Source organism: Ornithorhynchus anatinus, chromosome 11 (genome assembly GCF_004115215.2).
Source record: "Ornithorhynchus anatinus isolate Pmale09 chromosome 11, mOrnAna1.pri.v4, whole genome shotgun sequence".
Taxonomy (NCBI): Eukaryota; Metazoa; Chordata; class Mammalia; order Monotremata; family Ornithorhynchidae; genus Ornithorhynchus; species Ornithorhynchus anatinus.
This window is the reverse complement of record NC_041738.1, coordinates 47302976-47318902: the sequence shown is the minus strand read 5'-3', so window position 1 is coordinate 47318902 and position 15927 is coordinate 47302976. Positions and strand designations below refer to the sequence as shown.

The 15927-nt window shown below is 44.4% G+C and overlaps 1 protein-coding gene across 2 annotated transcripts in view; it reads left to right on the top strand.

Annotated features, from left to right (window-relative positions):
• Positions 1 to 2150: 2150 nt before the first annotated feature.
• USP10 (ubiquitin specific peptidase 10) overlaps positions 2151 to 15927 on the top strand; it is a 59181-nt gene continuing 45404 nt past the window's right edge. For both annotated transcript variants that reach the window (XM_001510436.4, XM_007671652.3), the window contains exon 1: positions 2151 to 2255. In XM_001510436.4, coding sequence (XP_001510486.3) covers positions 2235 to 2255 — 21 coding nt within the window. In that variant the 5' untranslated portion in view covers positions 2151 to 2234. The remainder of the gene's footprint in view (positions 2256 to 15927) is intronic.

The window sequence follows — 15927 nt, the reverse complement described above, 5'->3', positions numbered from 1 at the left end:
TTTGGGCAAGTCACTTCACTTCTCTGGGCCTCAGTTACCTCACCTGTAAAATGGGGATTAAGAGTGTGAGCTCCACATGGAACAACCTGATTACCCTGTATCTACCCCAGCGCTTAGAACAGTGCTTGGCACATAGTAAGCACTTAACAAATACCACAATTATTATTATTAAGTGGCAGAGGCAGGATTAGAACCCACGTCCTCTGACTCCCAGGCCCGGGCTTTTCCCCCCATCCTCTCCCCCTCAGCACTTCCGTACACATTTTTATACTTCTACATATTACAGACTTTAATTTCTATCACCCCACCCTTGATTTCAAGTTACCGGCGGGTAGAGCTCATATCTTACTCTGTTGTACTCTCCCAAGCAGTTAATTCAGTACCCTGCACATAGTAAGGACTTAATAAATACAACTGATCAATTGAGTGATTGTCTAAAGGCAAAGATCGAAGCCTACTGGGCCGCTGTCATCCTAACATTGTTAAAAGGCTGTGAAGCGTGGACACCATGCTGACGGCGTATAAAACATCGCGACCAGTTCCATCTGTGCTGAGGCAGATAGCTGGCAGATGGCAAGAACGTATCCAGAACACCGGGGTCCTTGCAACATTACCGAATCACAGGCACTGAGGCAGCGATGATCGGAGCTCAGCTGCAATAGTGCAGTCATCTAATTTGAATGGATGATAAAAGAATTCCCAAGATGATCTTTCGTGGAGAGTGCAGCACTGGAGCCAGTCCAGAGGTGAGCAAAGGAAAAGGTACAAAGATTACTGTCGGTTACCTCGGGGCACGAGCCGCTGTAAACGTATTTGCAAAGTCTGTTAGGCAACAGATTTGCCACTTGGCTATTTAGTTCTTTGCGGACGAATGCGTGATTGCAGCAAAAAGGAAGAGCCAGGTTTCAGGTGTTGCAGAATAATCAATGCTGACCTTCATGTGCACAGTCCGCGGCTGACCATGTGCCTCACCCGTTGGCCTCCACTTGCCCCTCAGAACGTTAATGATAACGTTGGTATTTGTTAAGTGCTTAAAGGGCACAGAGATAATAATGTTCTTATTATCATTAAGCGCTTAACAAATACCAACATTATTATCATTAAGCGCTTAACAAATACCAACATTATTATTATTAAGTGCTTAACAAATACCAACATTATTATTATTATTATTAAACACTTAACAAATACCAACATTATTATTATTATTATTATTATTATCTCTGTGCCCTTTAAGCGCTTAGCAAATACCAACATTCTTCTTATTATTAAGCGCTTAACAAATACCAACATTCTTCTTCTTCTTATTAAGTGCTTAACAAATACCAACATTATTATTATTATTTTTTTATCTCTGTGCCCTTTGAGTGCTTAACAAATACCAACATTCTTCTTCTTATTATCAAGCACTTAACAAATACCAACATTATTGCTATTATCTCTGTGCCCTTTAGGTGCTTAACAAATACCAACATTATCATTATTATTATTAAGCGCTTAACAAATACCAACATTATTATTATTAAGCACTTAACAAATACCAACATTATTATTATCTCTGTGCCCTTTAAGCGCTTAACAAATACCAACGTTCTTCTTCTTCTTCTAATAATGTTGGTATTTGTTAAGCGCTTACTATGTGCCGCGCACTGTTCTAAGCGCCAGGGAATCAGGTTGTCCCAGGTGGGGCTCACAGTCTTCATCCCCATTTTCCAGATGAGGGAACTGAGAAGTGACTTCCCCAAAGTCACCCAGCTGACAAGTGGCAGAGCCGGGGTTCGAACCCCTGACCTCTGACTCCAAAGCCCATGCGCTTTCCACTGAGCCACTGTCTCCTCTCTGGGCCCTTGAAGCGCTTAAAAAATACCAACATTCTTCTTCTTAAGTGCCTAACAAATAGCAACATCATTATTATTATTATCCGTGTGCCCTTTCTCCTCCTGGCATCCCCAGAGGAGGCCGGGGGGAGGGTGTTTTCGGCGGGCCGGCCTGGCGTCGAAGCGCGGCCCCGGGCAGGGCCGAGGGCGGCTCTTCACGCCTCCCGGCCGCGCCTGCGCAGACGCGCCCCCCTCCGCCCTGCCTCCCTTCCCGCGCTCTTCTCCCCCGGCGCGCATGCGCGGCGGCGGCGGCGGCGGGGCCGTGTGTGGGTCGGGCGGAGCGAGAAGATGGCGGCGGCGGGCAAGGCGGCGTGAGGCGCACGGGAGGAGGCCGGAGGCGCGTCGAAACGGGGCACCATGGCCCTCCGCCGCCCCCGGGTAAGGTCGACCACCTCCGAGGCCGGGCCTGGCGGGGGCGGCCGGAGGGGAGGGGCCGTGTTTGTCGGGGCGAGGCAGAGCCGCCGCCGGCCCCCGGGGAGGGAGCGCGGGCCCGAGCGGCGCGGCCGGGACCGGCTCCCCGCGCCCCACTAGGCCCGGACCCATTTCTGCCGCCTCACCGAGGGAATCCTGAGGACCGGGCCCAGCCGCGCTCAGGGCTTCCCTCAAGGGCTGCGGGCCACCGGGCCTCCTCCCCGCGGCGGAGCCAGGGGCGGCCCGGCCGGTCCCCGGACCTCCGCTTCTCCTCCGAAACAGCGGGGCTCGGTGGCCAGAGCCCGGGCTGCGGACTCACGGGTCAGGGGTTCCAATCCCGGCGCCGCCACTTGGCGGCGGGGTGACTGTGGGCCGGTCACTTCGCGCCTCGGGGCCTCAGGGGCCTCATCTGGAAAATGGGGAGGAAGACTGGGAGCCCCCCGGGGGACCACCTCATGACCCTGGATCTGCCCCGGCGCTTAGAACAGTGCTCCGCACGTGGTCATGGGTTCGAATCCTGGCCCTGCCACCTGTCGGCTGGGTGACTGTGGGCCGGTCACTTCACTCCTCTGGGCCTCATCTGGAAAATGGGGGTGAAGACTGGGAGCCTCACGGGGGACAAGCTGATGACCCTGGATCTCCCCCAGCGCTTAGAACAGTGCTCTGCACATACTAAGCGCCTAACGGATACCAGCATTATTATTCTCTGGGCCTCAGTGACCTCATCGGGAAAATGGGGAGGAAAACCGTGAGCCGCACATGGGACAACCTGATGACCCTGGATCTACCCCAGCGCTTAGAACAGTGCTCTGCACATATAGTAAGCGCTTAACAAATGCCCATATTATTATTATTATGACATTATTAAAGCAGGATAGGGAGGGGAGGAAGGACGTGACCCCCTGGGTCTTCCTCCCCACTATCCCCGACATCCCTTCCTCTTCCCCCCCCCAAAGTGCTCTTTCTCAGCCTTCTTAGCTCTTACCTGCCGGCTGAAGTTGGAAGCTGTGTGACTGTGGGCAAGTCACTTTACTTCTCTATGCTTCAGTTCCCTCATCTGTAAAAATGGGGATGAAGACGGGGAGCCTCACGTGGGACAACCTGATGACCCTGTATCTCCCCCAGTGCTTAGAACAGTGCTCTGCACGTAGTAAGCGCTTAACAAATACCAACATTATTATTGTGATGCCCCGAGCGGTTGGTGGGGTTGGTAGGATTCGGTAGAATGCAGGGGAGAAACTGGATACCCTCACTGGGAAGAGGGCTCTCATAGCTTGAATGCCCTGCAAAACCCAAGTCCCAGTGCTGTAGGATAATTAGACTGTAATTATAGTCGATTAGATACTCTAATACAGTCAATTAGGCTGTAAGCCCGTCAATGGGCAGGGATTGTCTCTATCTGTTGCCGGATTGTACATTCCAAGTGCTTCGTACAGTGCTCTGCATATAGTAAGGGCTTAATAAATACTATTGAATAATTTGGGTTTCGGTAGAGTCCTTTGATCCGACTCAGGTGTGAATTTCGCACAGACCCTCCCCCGGTCTTTAAGCTCCTTTAGTGAATCCGGTAAAGCAGTTAAATATTGGGAAAAGAGAGAGAATTCCAATATTTCCTCTTTTAGATCTGGGGCAATCCATTCAAATGGGTGGAAGAAAAAACACAGAAATGGTGCCTTTTTTCCAGGTATTTTTTAAGCGCTTACTATGAAGAAGAAGAATGGCATTTGTTAAGCGCTTACTATGTGCAGAGCACTGTTCTAAGCGCTGGGATAGATAAAGGGTAATCAGGTTGTCCCATGTGAGGCTCCCTGTCTTCATCCCCATTTTACAGATGAGGGAACTGAGGCCCAGAGAAGTGAAGTGATTTGCCCACAGTCACCCAGCTGACAAGTGGCAGAGCTGGGATTCGAACCTGTGATCTCTGACTCCCAACCCTGGGCTCCATGCGTCGGGTGCTGTTCCGAGCGCTGGGGTAGATGCAGAATATTCGTGTTGGACACAGTCCGTGTCTCACTTGGGGTTCGCGGTCTTAATCCCCATCTTGCAGATGAGGTAACTGAGTCACAGAGAGGTGAAGTGACTGGCCCAAGGTCACACGGCCAATGAATGGCGGACTGGGGATTAGAACCCAGGTCCTTCTGATTCCCAGGCCCCTTCTCCACCTACTGGGCCACGTCGCTTCCCTTGGCCTTTATTCCGGGAAAAAGATGTTCCTTCACACTGGATCAAAATCTAAATGATTGTCAGTTCCAATGAGGCAGTTGATTTGCCGACATGTGACTCTTGGAAGTGATTATATAGTTGCTAAAATATCTTAATATGCTTTTTTAAGCTTGGAAACTTCAAAAAAATTCAAATGTCAATAGTTATGAAATAGAGTGACATAATGAAATAGTGAACAGATAAGGAAGCCCCAAAAGGGTAATCAAATTTGAGAGTCAGTGTTGGAATGATTGAACACCTTACAGACTGTTTTCAAAACTCACTGTGTTATTTTGACTTTCAGAGCATGCAGGTAAATCCCCAGAAATGGTTGGTAAAGGTGAAAACTGTATTTTCTTCACTGCGTTTCTTATGGGCTTTTTTTTTTAACGTTTTTGATATTATTTTACGCCAGATATCAAATACACAACTTTTAAGGAAACATGATTGAATTATCAGTTCCCCTCTTTTACTTTGTCCACTTGGACGCTTCATTAGCATCTCATCTTTCAAAAATAAATTTGTTTTTTCTAAGGTTTGCCACTTTGCGTTTATAATCTCCCTCCTCCTAATTTCTAATTTTGAATTCAGTTTACCTTGATTGTAAACTTCAGAGAAAAAAGAAAATCAGCACTCTGAGTGAATTTTGACTTTTGAAATGAGTTCAGTAGTGCCTTTGAATTTTGTTCTAGACCAGTATTGTTCATTTTCAGACACTCTCATATTAACATCGAGATCTAATAATGGGGGAGATATTTGTAGACATCATTGATTTTATAGGAAATGAAATATGGATGGTTAAAGAAAAGTAATCTGATTCTCTGAGTTTCATTTGAATTAAGTCCACTACAGATTTTTTTAATGGTAACGACCTTGGATTTCAGAGTTTTCTGCTTTGGGTTGTTTGTGTTTTAAGAGAACGGAAAACGTCAATAAGGTGTAGTAGAGAAGGGCGCAAGAGGAAAAAGTTTAGGAAGTTTTACATGATTACCTTTCCTTGAGGAAAGGGTTCAAAAGCAGCAGCCTAATAGAAAGTTTGTAATATAGAAGATGTAATATAGAATTATGTGTGTAGGTATATTTGTCATGGGTTCATGGGATTTCATTCCTGGTTTGGCATATTACGTTTGCTACACCTATTTTGACACTGAAATATTGGACTAGTTTAATTCCAGGCTATTCTCTTTTATTTTGCTCCTTATGAAAACATAGCTTTAAATTGGTAGATCTTAATGATCCTTCATTCTCATTTCATTCATTCTGGCCATTTTTACATGTGTACAGCATAAAATTTTATAATTTTTGAGATCAGTACTACCTTTAATGTAAAAAGTTTGCAATTGTATGTATTTTGTTTTGATTGTAGGGTTTCTGTACGGCATTTTTGCCCTCATTTCCCACCCTCTCTCTAAAACCTTGAATGGTTGAAGTTGCAACATTTGCTGTGAAAAGTTTTGACTCCTAAAAAGTCAGGGCTTAGCCTCTGCAAAATTTTTTGTAGTGGCGTACTTCACTCAATCCTACATAGTGGTAGAAATATGCGCATCTTATTTTTTTGCCACCTTGTAAATTGAATTAAAAATTTACTGTAGGAAAGTGTAAGGCCCAGCTTTACTTATGCCTGCTTGTTTTTGATTTAATGCCAAATTTGGTGATGGATTTAATTATGTCTCCCTAAATACGACAAACATAAGTAATTGAATGGCTATCCTTGTCTTCTGACTTAACTTCATTATCATTCTGCCTTTAAATCCCTGATTAATTTTTAGAACCTGGAATGGACTTCAGATGTATGTAATCCATTATTTTTAAGAAATGGTTGAGAAGAATCATCTCTCCTTTCTAACACGAGTGATTAAAATACAGGAAAGTGTTTTGGAACTATACTTTTAGATGTTTGACACCATAATGCAGCATTCCGTATTGTGCAAAACAGATCAATCTGTTTGTTGTAATAGAATTTGCTGGCCGTGGGCCATGGGATTACAGTCATTTGTCACTTTAGTGCCACTTCAGCAATGTAGATGTTCATTTCCAAAGAATTACACATGCCTGTGCTGCAGTTTTCTTTTTCAGCGAAACTTTTGTATGACCACCTAACATTCAGATCCGGATTAAGGAATATTGTGCAGTTGCATCATTTGTTTCATTGGTCAGAAATCCATGTAGCTGTAATAAACTCAGATGGCAGACCATTATTTTGATTTTGCAAATAGTAATGGAGTTATAAAGATGGGGAAGGTGATGATTGTCACAAACCTAATGGTTCTGAAAGATTTGTAGGTATGCTTAGTAGCACAATTAGAACTAAGCCGATCTCGCAATAAATGGGACTATCTTTTCTGAATGCGGAGTTTTAACACTTTTGAATATATTGTTGCAGGTCTTTTACATTTTGCTTTGTTATCTGTCTTGTGTAGTGATCAATTAATCAGTGGTATTTATTGAGTGCTTATTGTATGCAAAGCACTGTACTAAGCACTTGGGCAAATACATGACTGCTGTAGTTTGAAGAATTATTTTACAACGATGTTCGTTTTAATTTAGGGATCTCTTAATTGAAGATGAAAGCCATTTGATTTGGCATCCTAATTGTTGTCTTTGAGAAAAAAGATGTCCAGTTTTCCTTTCTTTTTTTGCTTGTTGCCCCCTCCCTTCTAATTAAAGCAAGAATATCATTCTTGAAGGAAGAGCGTGATTGCTTCCATGAAGATTTTGCCTCCAGTCAGTTGGTCATGTGGTCAGATACCTGCCTATTTGAGCACTTCTGATAGAGCATACTGTTTGCTAAAAATCAATTTAACTACATCTTTGTCGCTGAATATTGATGGATTCACAGACAAAAGACTTGTTTAGAAAACGTCTGGATTTGTTTCATTCAACAGTGTCAAAACTACTTCATTAGCAATTCAACTACCTTTTTGTATGTTTGAAGTCTTTCTTCTACAGATTACTAACAAAGCTCATAATGACAAATTGTAGTTATTTAAGTGTTAATACTGTGATTTGGGCATGTTATTTTAATATTGTACATCATTCACTTCTATCAGCTTCTGAGTATTTAAGAGCTGATCATTTTGTTTTTCCAAAAGAGGGTAGCCACCAGGTTATCACAACAGTGAGATCAATCTTAATAATAATAACATGGTATTTAAGTGCTTACTATGTGCAAAGCGCTGTCCTAAGCACTGGCGGGATACAAAAAAATAAATGTTGGTATTTGTTAAGTGCTTACTATGTGCAGAGAACTGTTGTAAGCGCTGGGGTAGATACAGGGTAATAAGGTTGTCCCACGTGAGGCTCACAGTTAATCCCTGTTTTACAGATGAGGGAACTGAGGCACAGAGAAGTGAAGTGACTTGCCCACAGTCCCACAGCTGACAAGGGGCAGAGCCGAGTTTCGAACCCATGACCTCTGACCCCCAAAGCCGGGCTCTTTCCACTGAACCACGCTGCTTTTCTCTAGATCATTTCCAGCTTTTGCAGTGGACAGCTAAAGGAAGGGATTTTTCCAGTCCGAGGTAGTCACCTGACCCCTCCTCTGTCCCAAATGGAGCTTCACCTGGGCTCCAGCCAGCAGACCTAAGGCATAGTGGATAGAGCATGAGCCTGGGAGTCAGAAGGTCATGGGTTCTAATCCCGTTCTGCCGCTTGTGTGCTGTGTGACCTTGGGGAAGTCACTACACTTCTCTGTGCCTGCGTGGCTCAGTGGAAAGAGCACGGGCTTTGGAGTCAGGGCTCATGAGTTCGAATCCCAGCTCTGCCACTTGTCAGCTGTGTGACTGTGGGCAAGTCACTTAACTTCTCTGTGCCTCAGTTCCCTCATCTGTAAAATGGGGATTAAGACTGTGAGCCCCACGTGGGACAACCTGATTCCCCTATGTCTACCCCAGCGCTTAGAACAGTGCTTGGCAAATAGTAAGCGCTTAACAAATACCAACATTAATCTGTAAAGTGAGGATTGAGACTGAGTCCCATATGAGACAGGGACTGTGTTCACCTTGATTTGTTTGTATTCAGGCATTCAATCCTGTTTATTGAGTGCTTACTGTGTGCAGAGCACTGTACTGAGTGCTTGAAAAGTACAATTCAGCAACAAAGAGAGACAATCCCTGCCCACAACGGGCTCACAGTCTACAAGGGGGGAGACAGGCATCAAAACAAGTAAATAGGCATCAGTAGCGTCGATATAAATAAATACAATTATATACATTTCACAACAAGTAAACAGGAATTAACATAAGTAGAATTATAGATGTTTACATATATACACAAGTGCTGTGGGGCGGGGGGGGGTGGGTGGGTAGAGCAAAGGGGGCAAGTTGGGGCGATGGGGAGAGGGAGCTGAGGAAAAGGGGGACTTAGTCTGGGAAGGCCTCCTGGAGGAGGTGAGCCTTCAGTAGGGCTTTGAAGGAGGGAAGTGTGATTGGCGGATTTGAGCAGGGAGGGCATTCCAAGCCAGAGTAGGACGTGGGCAAGGGGTCGACAGCGGGACAGGCGAGATGGAGGCACAGTGAGAAGGTTAGCACCAGAGGAGCAGAGTGTGCGGGCTGGGATGTAGAAGGCTTAATAAACCACTGGGACATAGCACTTAACAAATACTATTATTACTGTTATCATCATTATTACTCTGTTTTGTTACTAAAGACTGATTTCCAGTCTATCTACCAACTTGCCTGAAGTAGGCCAAGTAAAACCAGTATACTTTTTCTTCTTTCTCCACTGCCTTTTCACCCCTCACAGTCTTTCTGCCAGGGCCTGGGTCATGGTCCTCTCTCCAACTCATTAGTTCTTCGGCTCTTTTGACCTTCTCATTCAGTACCTCTGTTAGGGAGGGCAGATAAAATGAAAGGACATAGCAGTATAAAGTAAGTGATTTAAGCAGTCAATCAATCAGTGGTATTTGAGTGCATACCCTGAGCAGAGCACTGGACTAAAAGCTTGGGAAAGAACAATACAGTAGGTAGACATGATTTCTGCCTACAGGGAATTTAGAGACTAGACTAGTCTTGAAGTGGAGGAGGACATGCTCTGTTCATTATGACATTAAAAAAAAAATCTGATTTCAAAAATCTTGAATATTTCACCAGCAAGACACCAGACTTGTTTTATTTGTTCATGCATTGCCTACCAAACTTTTTGCCACTATCTGCTGCCACCTAACCTGACCTTTGCTCCAACTAAAAAAAATCTTTACCAAGAAACATTGGCTAGCTCTTGGGTGAGTACAGCTTAAAATAGAAGTGCTCCTCTGACCTCTAGGGAATCAGAACTCATTGAAAGTGTCTTAATAATGTTGGTATTTGTTAAGCGCTTACTATGTGCAGAGCACTGTTCTAAGCACTGGGGTAGACACAGGGGAATCAGGTTGTCCCACGTGGGGCTCACAGTCTTAATCCCCATTTTACAGATGAGGTAACTGAGGCCCAGGGAAGTTAAGTGACTTGCCCACAGTCACCCAGCTGACAAGTGGCAGAGCTGGGATTCGAATTCATGACCCCTGACTCCAAAGCCCGTGCTCTTTCCACTGAGCCATGCTGCTTCTCAGTTTTGCGGTCTGAAGCATAGACCCCAGAACAAACTGGATAAAACAACCTGGTTACCAACATAAATTTCTTGTAGTCCAAAGTGTTTTCACTTCCCACCTCATTTTGTTTTCAGAATATCACTGTGAGGTAGGAAGACCAGGGTACTATTTCCATTTTACAGATACTGAAACCGAGGCCCAGAGCAACTGATTTGCACAAGACCATAGTATAAATTATTGGCAAAGCTAAAGTGAAGCTTCTGATTCCCACATATGTGTTTTTTGGTTTTTTTTAACTAGACCATGCTGCCTCTCAAAAGGACCCTTAGAGCCTGTGGCTATACTTGTCCAATGTGACTTGCGCTCTGGCAGCAGCAGTGGGCAAGGACATCCAGGGGGTGCTTAGGAAGGGGTTTGAGTGCATTTGTGGCAAGGTAAGGGGAAAAGACCGACCAGAGTATATTAGAGCACAGTCCTGGGAGGCAGAAAGACTTGGGTTCTTAGCTTAGCCCTGCCGCTTGTGTGCGATGTGACCTTGGGCAAGTCACTTCTGTGCCTCAGTAACCTCATCTATAAAATGGTCTTAACCCAACCTTACCATCTTATATCTACCCCAGGAATTAATACAGTGCCTGGTACATAATAAGCATTTAACAAATACCATTTAAAAAATAAAAGTCAAACATGCAGGAATGTCCAAGTGCTAAGCATTCGGTACTTCTGATATTGTACTGTTTTCTTGAGGTTCCTCCTCTCACAATAGTGTTTTCTACCAAGTTGCTATGGTTGACGATGACCCATCATTGAATTCTGTGGAAGTTTAGATACTCACCAGGAGTTCAGTAATAACTTAAGCTGTTGGGGAAATGGGAATGGACTGTTGATCTTCATTTACTGACTGTTAGTGGATCATGTGGCATTTGTAATGTATTGGGCAATTTTCCAGTTCACCAGCTACACTACTGTCATTTCCATCTAAACTTAGTGCCTTGGAACAGCATGGTAGCTCTGTTCTTGAGGAGGGTCTTGAGAAATTTCACTGAGGACAGTCTTGCTGCATGGGTTGTAGCACTTGCTTGAAATATGGAAAGTGAAAAAGAAAAGACAGAACACAAACTGTTTATGTAAAATAAATTTGACTTCTAATGACTATTGGAACACATTTTATTTTAGTCATCTAAATTCTGCTTTTTGACCTTTCTCTCTCTGTATGTATATATTCTGCATTAATTGCAAGTTTAGGCTCTGTGGAGGAATCCCCAGGTTGAGCCAGTAATTTGCATGGCCTGTTGAGGAGCAGTGTGGTCTAGTGACAAGAACAAGGGCCTGGGAGTCAGAGGACCTGGGTTCTAATCCCAACTCTGCCACTTGCCTTCTGGGTGACCTTAGGCAAGTCACAACTTCATTGTGCCTCTGTTTCCTCATCTGTGAAATGGGGATTCAGTAACTGTTCTCCCTCCTAGTTAAACCATGAGCCCCCCTGCAGGACAGGGACTATGTCTGACCTGATTAACTTGTATCTAACCCAGTGCTTGATGCGTAGTAAGTGCCTAACAAATCCAATAATTATTATTTTTAAGGTTACTAGGTAAGGATCCATTCATTTATTCAGTCGTATTTATTGAGCGCTTACTGTGTGCAGAGCACTGTACTAAGCACATGGAAAGTACAATTTGGCAACAGATAGAGACAATCCCTACGCAACAACAGGCTCACAGTTTAGAAATAATAATGGTATTTTTAAGCGCTTACTCTGTGTCAAGCACTGTTCTAAGTGCTGGGGTAGATACCAGGTTATCAGGTTATCCAGCGTGAGGCTCACAGTCTTAATCTCCATTTTACAGATGAGGTAACTGAGGCACAGAGAAGTTAAGTGACTTGCCCATAGTCACACAGTTAAGTGGCGGAGCCGGGGTTAGAACACACGACCTCTGACTCCCAAGCCTGTGCTCTTTCCACTGTTACACCGCTTCCTCGATCCAGCCACAAGAGCAATTTATTTGAAGTCCTTGACCACAGTTTCCAAGCAATGCTAAATGTCTCTGTGGCTCGAACCTCTACAAGTAGCTCCAAGGAAGTTTTCTTGGTCTGGTCTTCAGTGCATGGGTTTATGCGGAGGAGCTATAGGGAGCATTTACTCTAGAAAGGGGAGTGTACTCAGAGTTTTTCTGGGTGCTGCCCGAGCTCAAGTTGAGAAACATAGTCTTGGTCTCTGAGGATGACACTCCCGTTAGTTCCTTGAGGGCGGGAACTATGTCTTTAATTTGTTTTGACTGTTCCCACACACCTAGTACTGGGGGCTCTGCCCACAGTAATAAATGTACAACTATTGTTGATGTTGGGAAAATCTGTTTGGGAAAATAATTTTGCTGTTCAGGCCAAAATTCTTCCTCACAATTCTACTTTTAATCAGTGGAAGGCAGGAATTATTTTACAAATGGGGAAATGTGGTCACACGACTTTTTAGTCCAGGAATAGTGCCCATCTTGGGCACCATAAAATATAACTTGGTGGCCGCCTTCGCTTGGTGCTCACAGGCTCCTCGTTTCCAGCTTGGAATATATGACTCTCTAGTTTATTTTGCTTTTGAGGATGGTGGCGCTGGTGCGGCTGCTGAATTTTTGTCCACGTGTGCGGTGGTGGCTGAGAAGACCCTTCTGCACTGTGAACAAGATTGTCCTTGGCTATTGTATTTGCCATTTGCAGCATCTGCTGCAGTTTTCAGTTTTCCCTCTTAGAGTCATCGTCTTCCCCAAACCCTCTGTTTGAGGGAGGCCACTCCCCACTGGATTGCCTAACGCCGGGTTGGTCTGTCTGGGTCATTTGTGTCTCAACAGTTTGTTGCTGTGCTGCATAATTTGAGGTTGTAACTTCATTGTGTCTTTAAAACACTCTACCCTCCCTGCTTATAGTAGACTCATTTCAGTTCACCATTGAGCAGCTGCTTTGGACATTTTACATTTCACCTCTCCACAACTACTCCCCAGCAAAGATATTTCGAGATGTGCTGTGCTTCATTGCCTGGAGACGGACTGCATTGTCATTCAATGAAAAGCTTGGCATGTAGGTAATAGTACTGAAACTGCGTCAGAAGCTGAACGTAAAAGTCTCAGGAATATTTAGGTCTTGCAGCTATAAGAAATTTGAACTTTACTCTGTCTCTATAGGTGCTTTGCTTCAAGCTGAAGCCTGATGCCATGATGTCCTGACACTTAATCTCCCAAAAGAAGAGGTGACCATCTCAATTTGGTCTTCTGTTGTACTTTACGGAGGGCCAAGTGTGGTGGATCTGGATGGTTTTAAAGTGATTTCTAAGGGTGCCCTAAACACAGAAGCAGCATACAGTAGAATATCAAACAATAACCTGGAAAGAAAGGGACAAACCATTCAAAACACTCCCTATTCTGCAATGTGGGTAGAAGTTACTTCAACAAAATTCCTGTGCATAAACACATTAATTTAAATAAAATCATTTTGTCATACTTTTGGAAAACGTGTACTCTCCAACAGCAATTTGAGTCGCAAGGGCAGCACTGAAACTTTGAGTTTTATAAGTGAGTTCTTTCCACATAAGAGTGAGTATTGAAAGAGGGATGCCCATTTGTAGTTATAATAAGGTCCCTTTAGTTTGGAAGCAGTTTCCTAAGGTTGGGTCAGTATTAGGGGAAAATCATTCCAGTAATAAGTCAATATCTAGTGTGTCCACCCCCCCCCCCCCCCCCAACAAACAGAGTAAATAAAACCAATAGCTGAGCTGGCCACGTAAATAGCCACAGTTGTTAGTCCACTATTAGCAGGAAGAGAAGTGGGTTAAAGATCAGAACTACTTGCCAGTTTGAGAATGACTTCCTTAATATCACTTTCTGGTCCCTGAAGCAAGCCCCTGGAAATAATCCAAGTAGATCCCACACCAAACGGCTCTGCTGTTGCTGGGAGTGATGGATTTTGTGGCATAAAGTTGGGCCATATTTGGCTGACAGGACATAGTTTGGATTCACGCCTCTGGTCAAAATGATTTAGAAGTGATTGCTAATTTTCTTTGCTTTTACTGCCTTAATTTCATTTATAATTCCAACTGAATTAAGCCCTTGCAACGAGTCATGCACTCTGCTGGTGCTAGGGTAGGTACCTAAATAAACTGATCAGGCACAGTCCCTTCCCCATGTGGGGCTTTCAGTCTAAGAGGTAGAAAGAGTGAGCATCTTCTTCCCATTTTCCATTATGAGGAAATTGAAGCTCAGAGAGGTTAAGTGACTTGCCCAAGATCACACAGTGGGCCAGTGGCAGAGCTGGAATTAAAACCTAAGTCTCCAGACTCCCCAGACCTTTGTTCTTTTCACTAGACCAGAGCTGCTGCTGAGCACACAGTAGCAGAAATGCCAGCTTTTCATTTTGGATTTGGAGCAAACTTGTGGTAGAACATTGAAGAAGGGAAGCAAATGGAGATAGGTAGGGCATAAAGGGGATGGGGGGAGGAGTGGGGGAAAAGAGGTGGGAGAGGAATGGAAAAGGCAGTTGCCATCCATTTTTGCACCATTTCCTTTGCAGCTGCTGTGTTTGGGAAGTGGGAGCCGTGGCACAGGATGGTGGTACCAGGCTTGGAAGTGGCATGGTGCCTGTGTGAACTGATTCAGCAGGGTTTACACAGCTGCCTCTGCTCAAATCTGCTTTGTCTTCGGTGGGAAAGAGAGATCACTCTCCCTACCTTCAAAGGCTTATTAAAACCACATCTCCTCCAGGTGGCTTTCCCGGATAAGCTCTCATTTCCTCCTTTCCCACTCTCTTCTGCATCACCTTTGCACTTCGATTTGCATCCTTTCTTCACCCCGCCCTATGGTATTTATATAAATTTATATTAGTTGCCTGCCTCTCCTGGACTGCAAGTTTGGGTGCAGGTAATGTGTCTACCAACTCTTTTATATCATACTCTCCCCAGGTGCTTAGTTCAATGCTCTGCACACAGTAAGCACTTAGTAAATATCATTGATTGAGAGGAGAGGCAGGGGTGAAGTGTTCCTATGTTTCAGCCACACTATAGTACTAACTATGGAATTTGTTAAGCATTCACTGTATGACAAGCACTGAACTAAACATTGGATTAGATTCAAGGTACTAAGGTTGGACACAGTCCCTGTCTTCCATAGGGTTCACCGTCTAAGGGGAATCCTCATTTTCGTGTGAGGAAACTGAGGCACAAAGAAGTTAGGTCACAACAGGCAAGTGGCAAAGCTGGGATTAAAACTCAGTTCCTCTGACTCCCAGGCCTGAGCCCTTTCTATTCATTCACGCAACTTCTCTTATGTTCTCAAGAATCTTTCAATCTAGTAGGGGAAATGGACACTAAAATAAACTATAAGGGAAAGCAACAGAGTTTAAGTACATGTACCTCATTCCTCTTACTTGCCTGGTCCCTTGCTCACCCATTTGATCCCTTTGGCATGGATCTCCCGCCCCCTTCATATCCAGCAGATAATAATTATGATATTTGTTAAGCTATGAGCCAGGCACTATACTAAGTGCTGGGGTGCATAGAAGCAAATCGAGTTGGTCACAGTCACTGTCCCACAAGGGCTCACAGTCTTCATCCCTATTTTACAGATGAGGTAAGTGTGAGGTAAGAGAAGTGAATTGGCTTGCCCAAGGCCTCACAACAAACAAGTGGCAGAGCCGGATTTAGAACCCATGACCCTCTGACTCCCAGGCCTATGTTCTATCCACTATGCCATGCTGCTCCTCTGTCATCATTCTCCCATTGTCACAAAAACCTACTAAAATCACATCTCCTCCCAGAAAGTCTTCCATGACTAAGCCTCATTTCCCTTCCATTTGCCTTCCCTTTTTCATCTCCCTAAGTATTTGGCTTAAGCATTTTTTTAAAAAAGTCTCTCAAAATACGGATATGGCAAATAT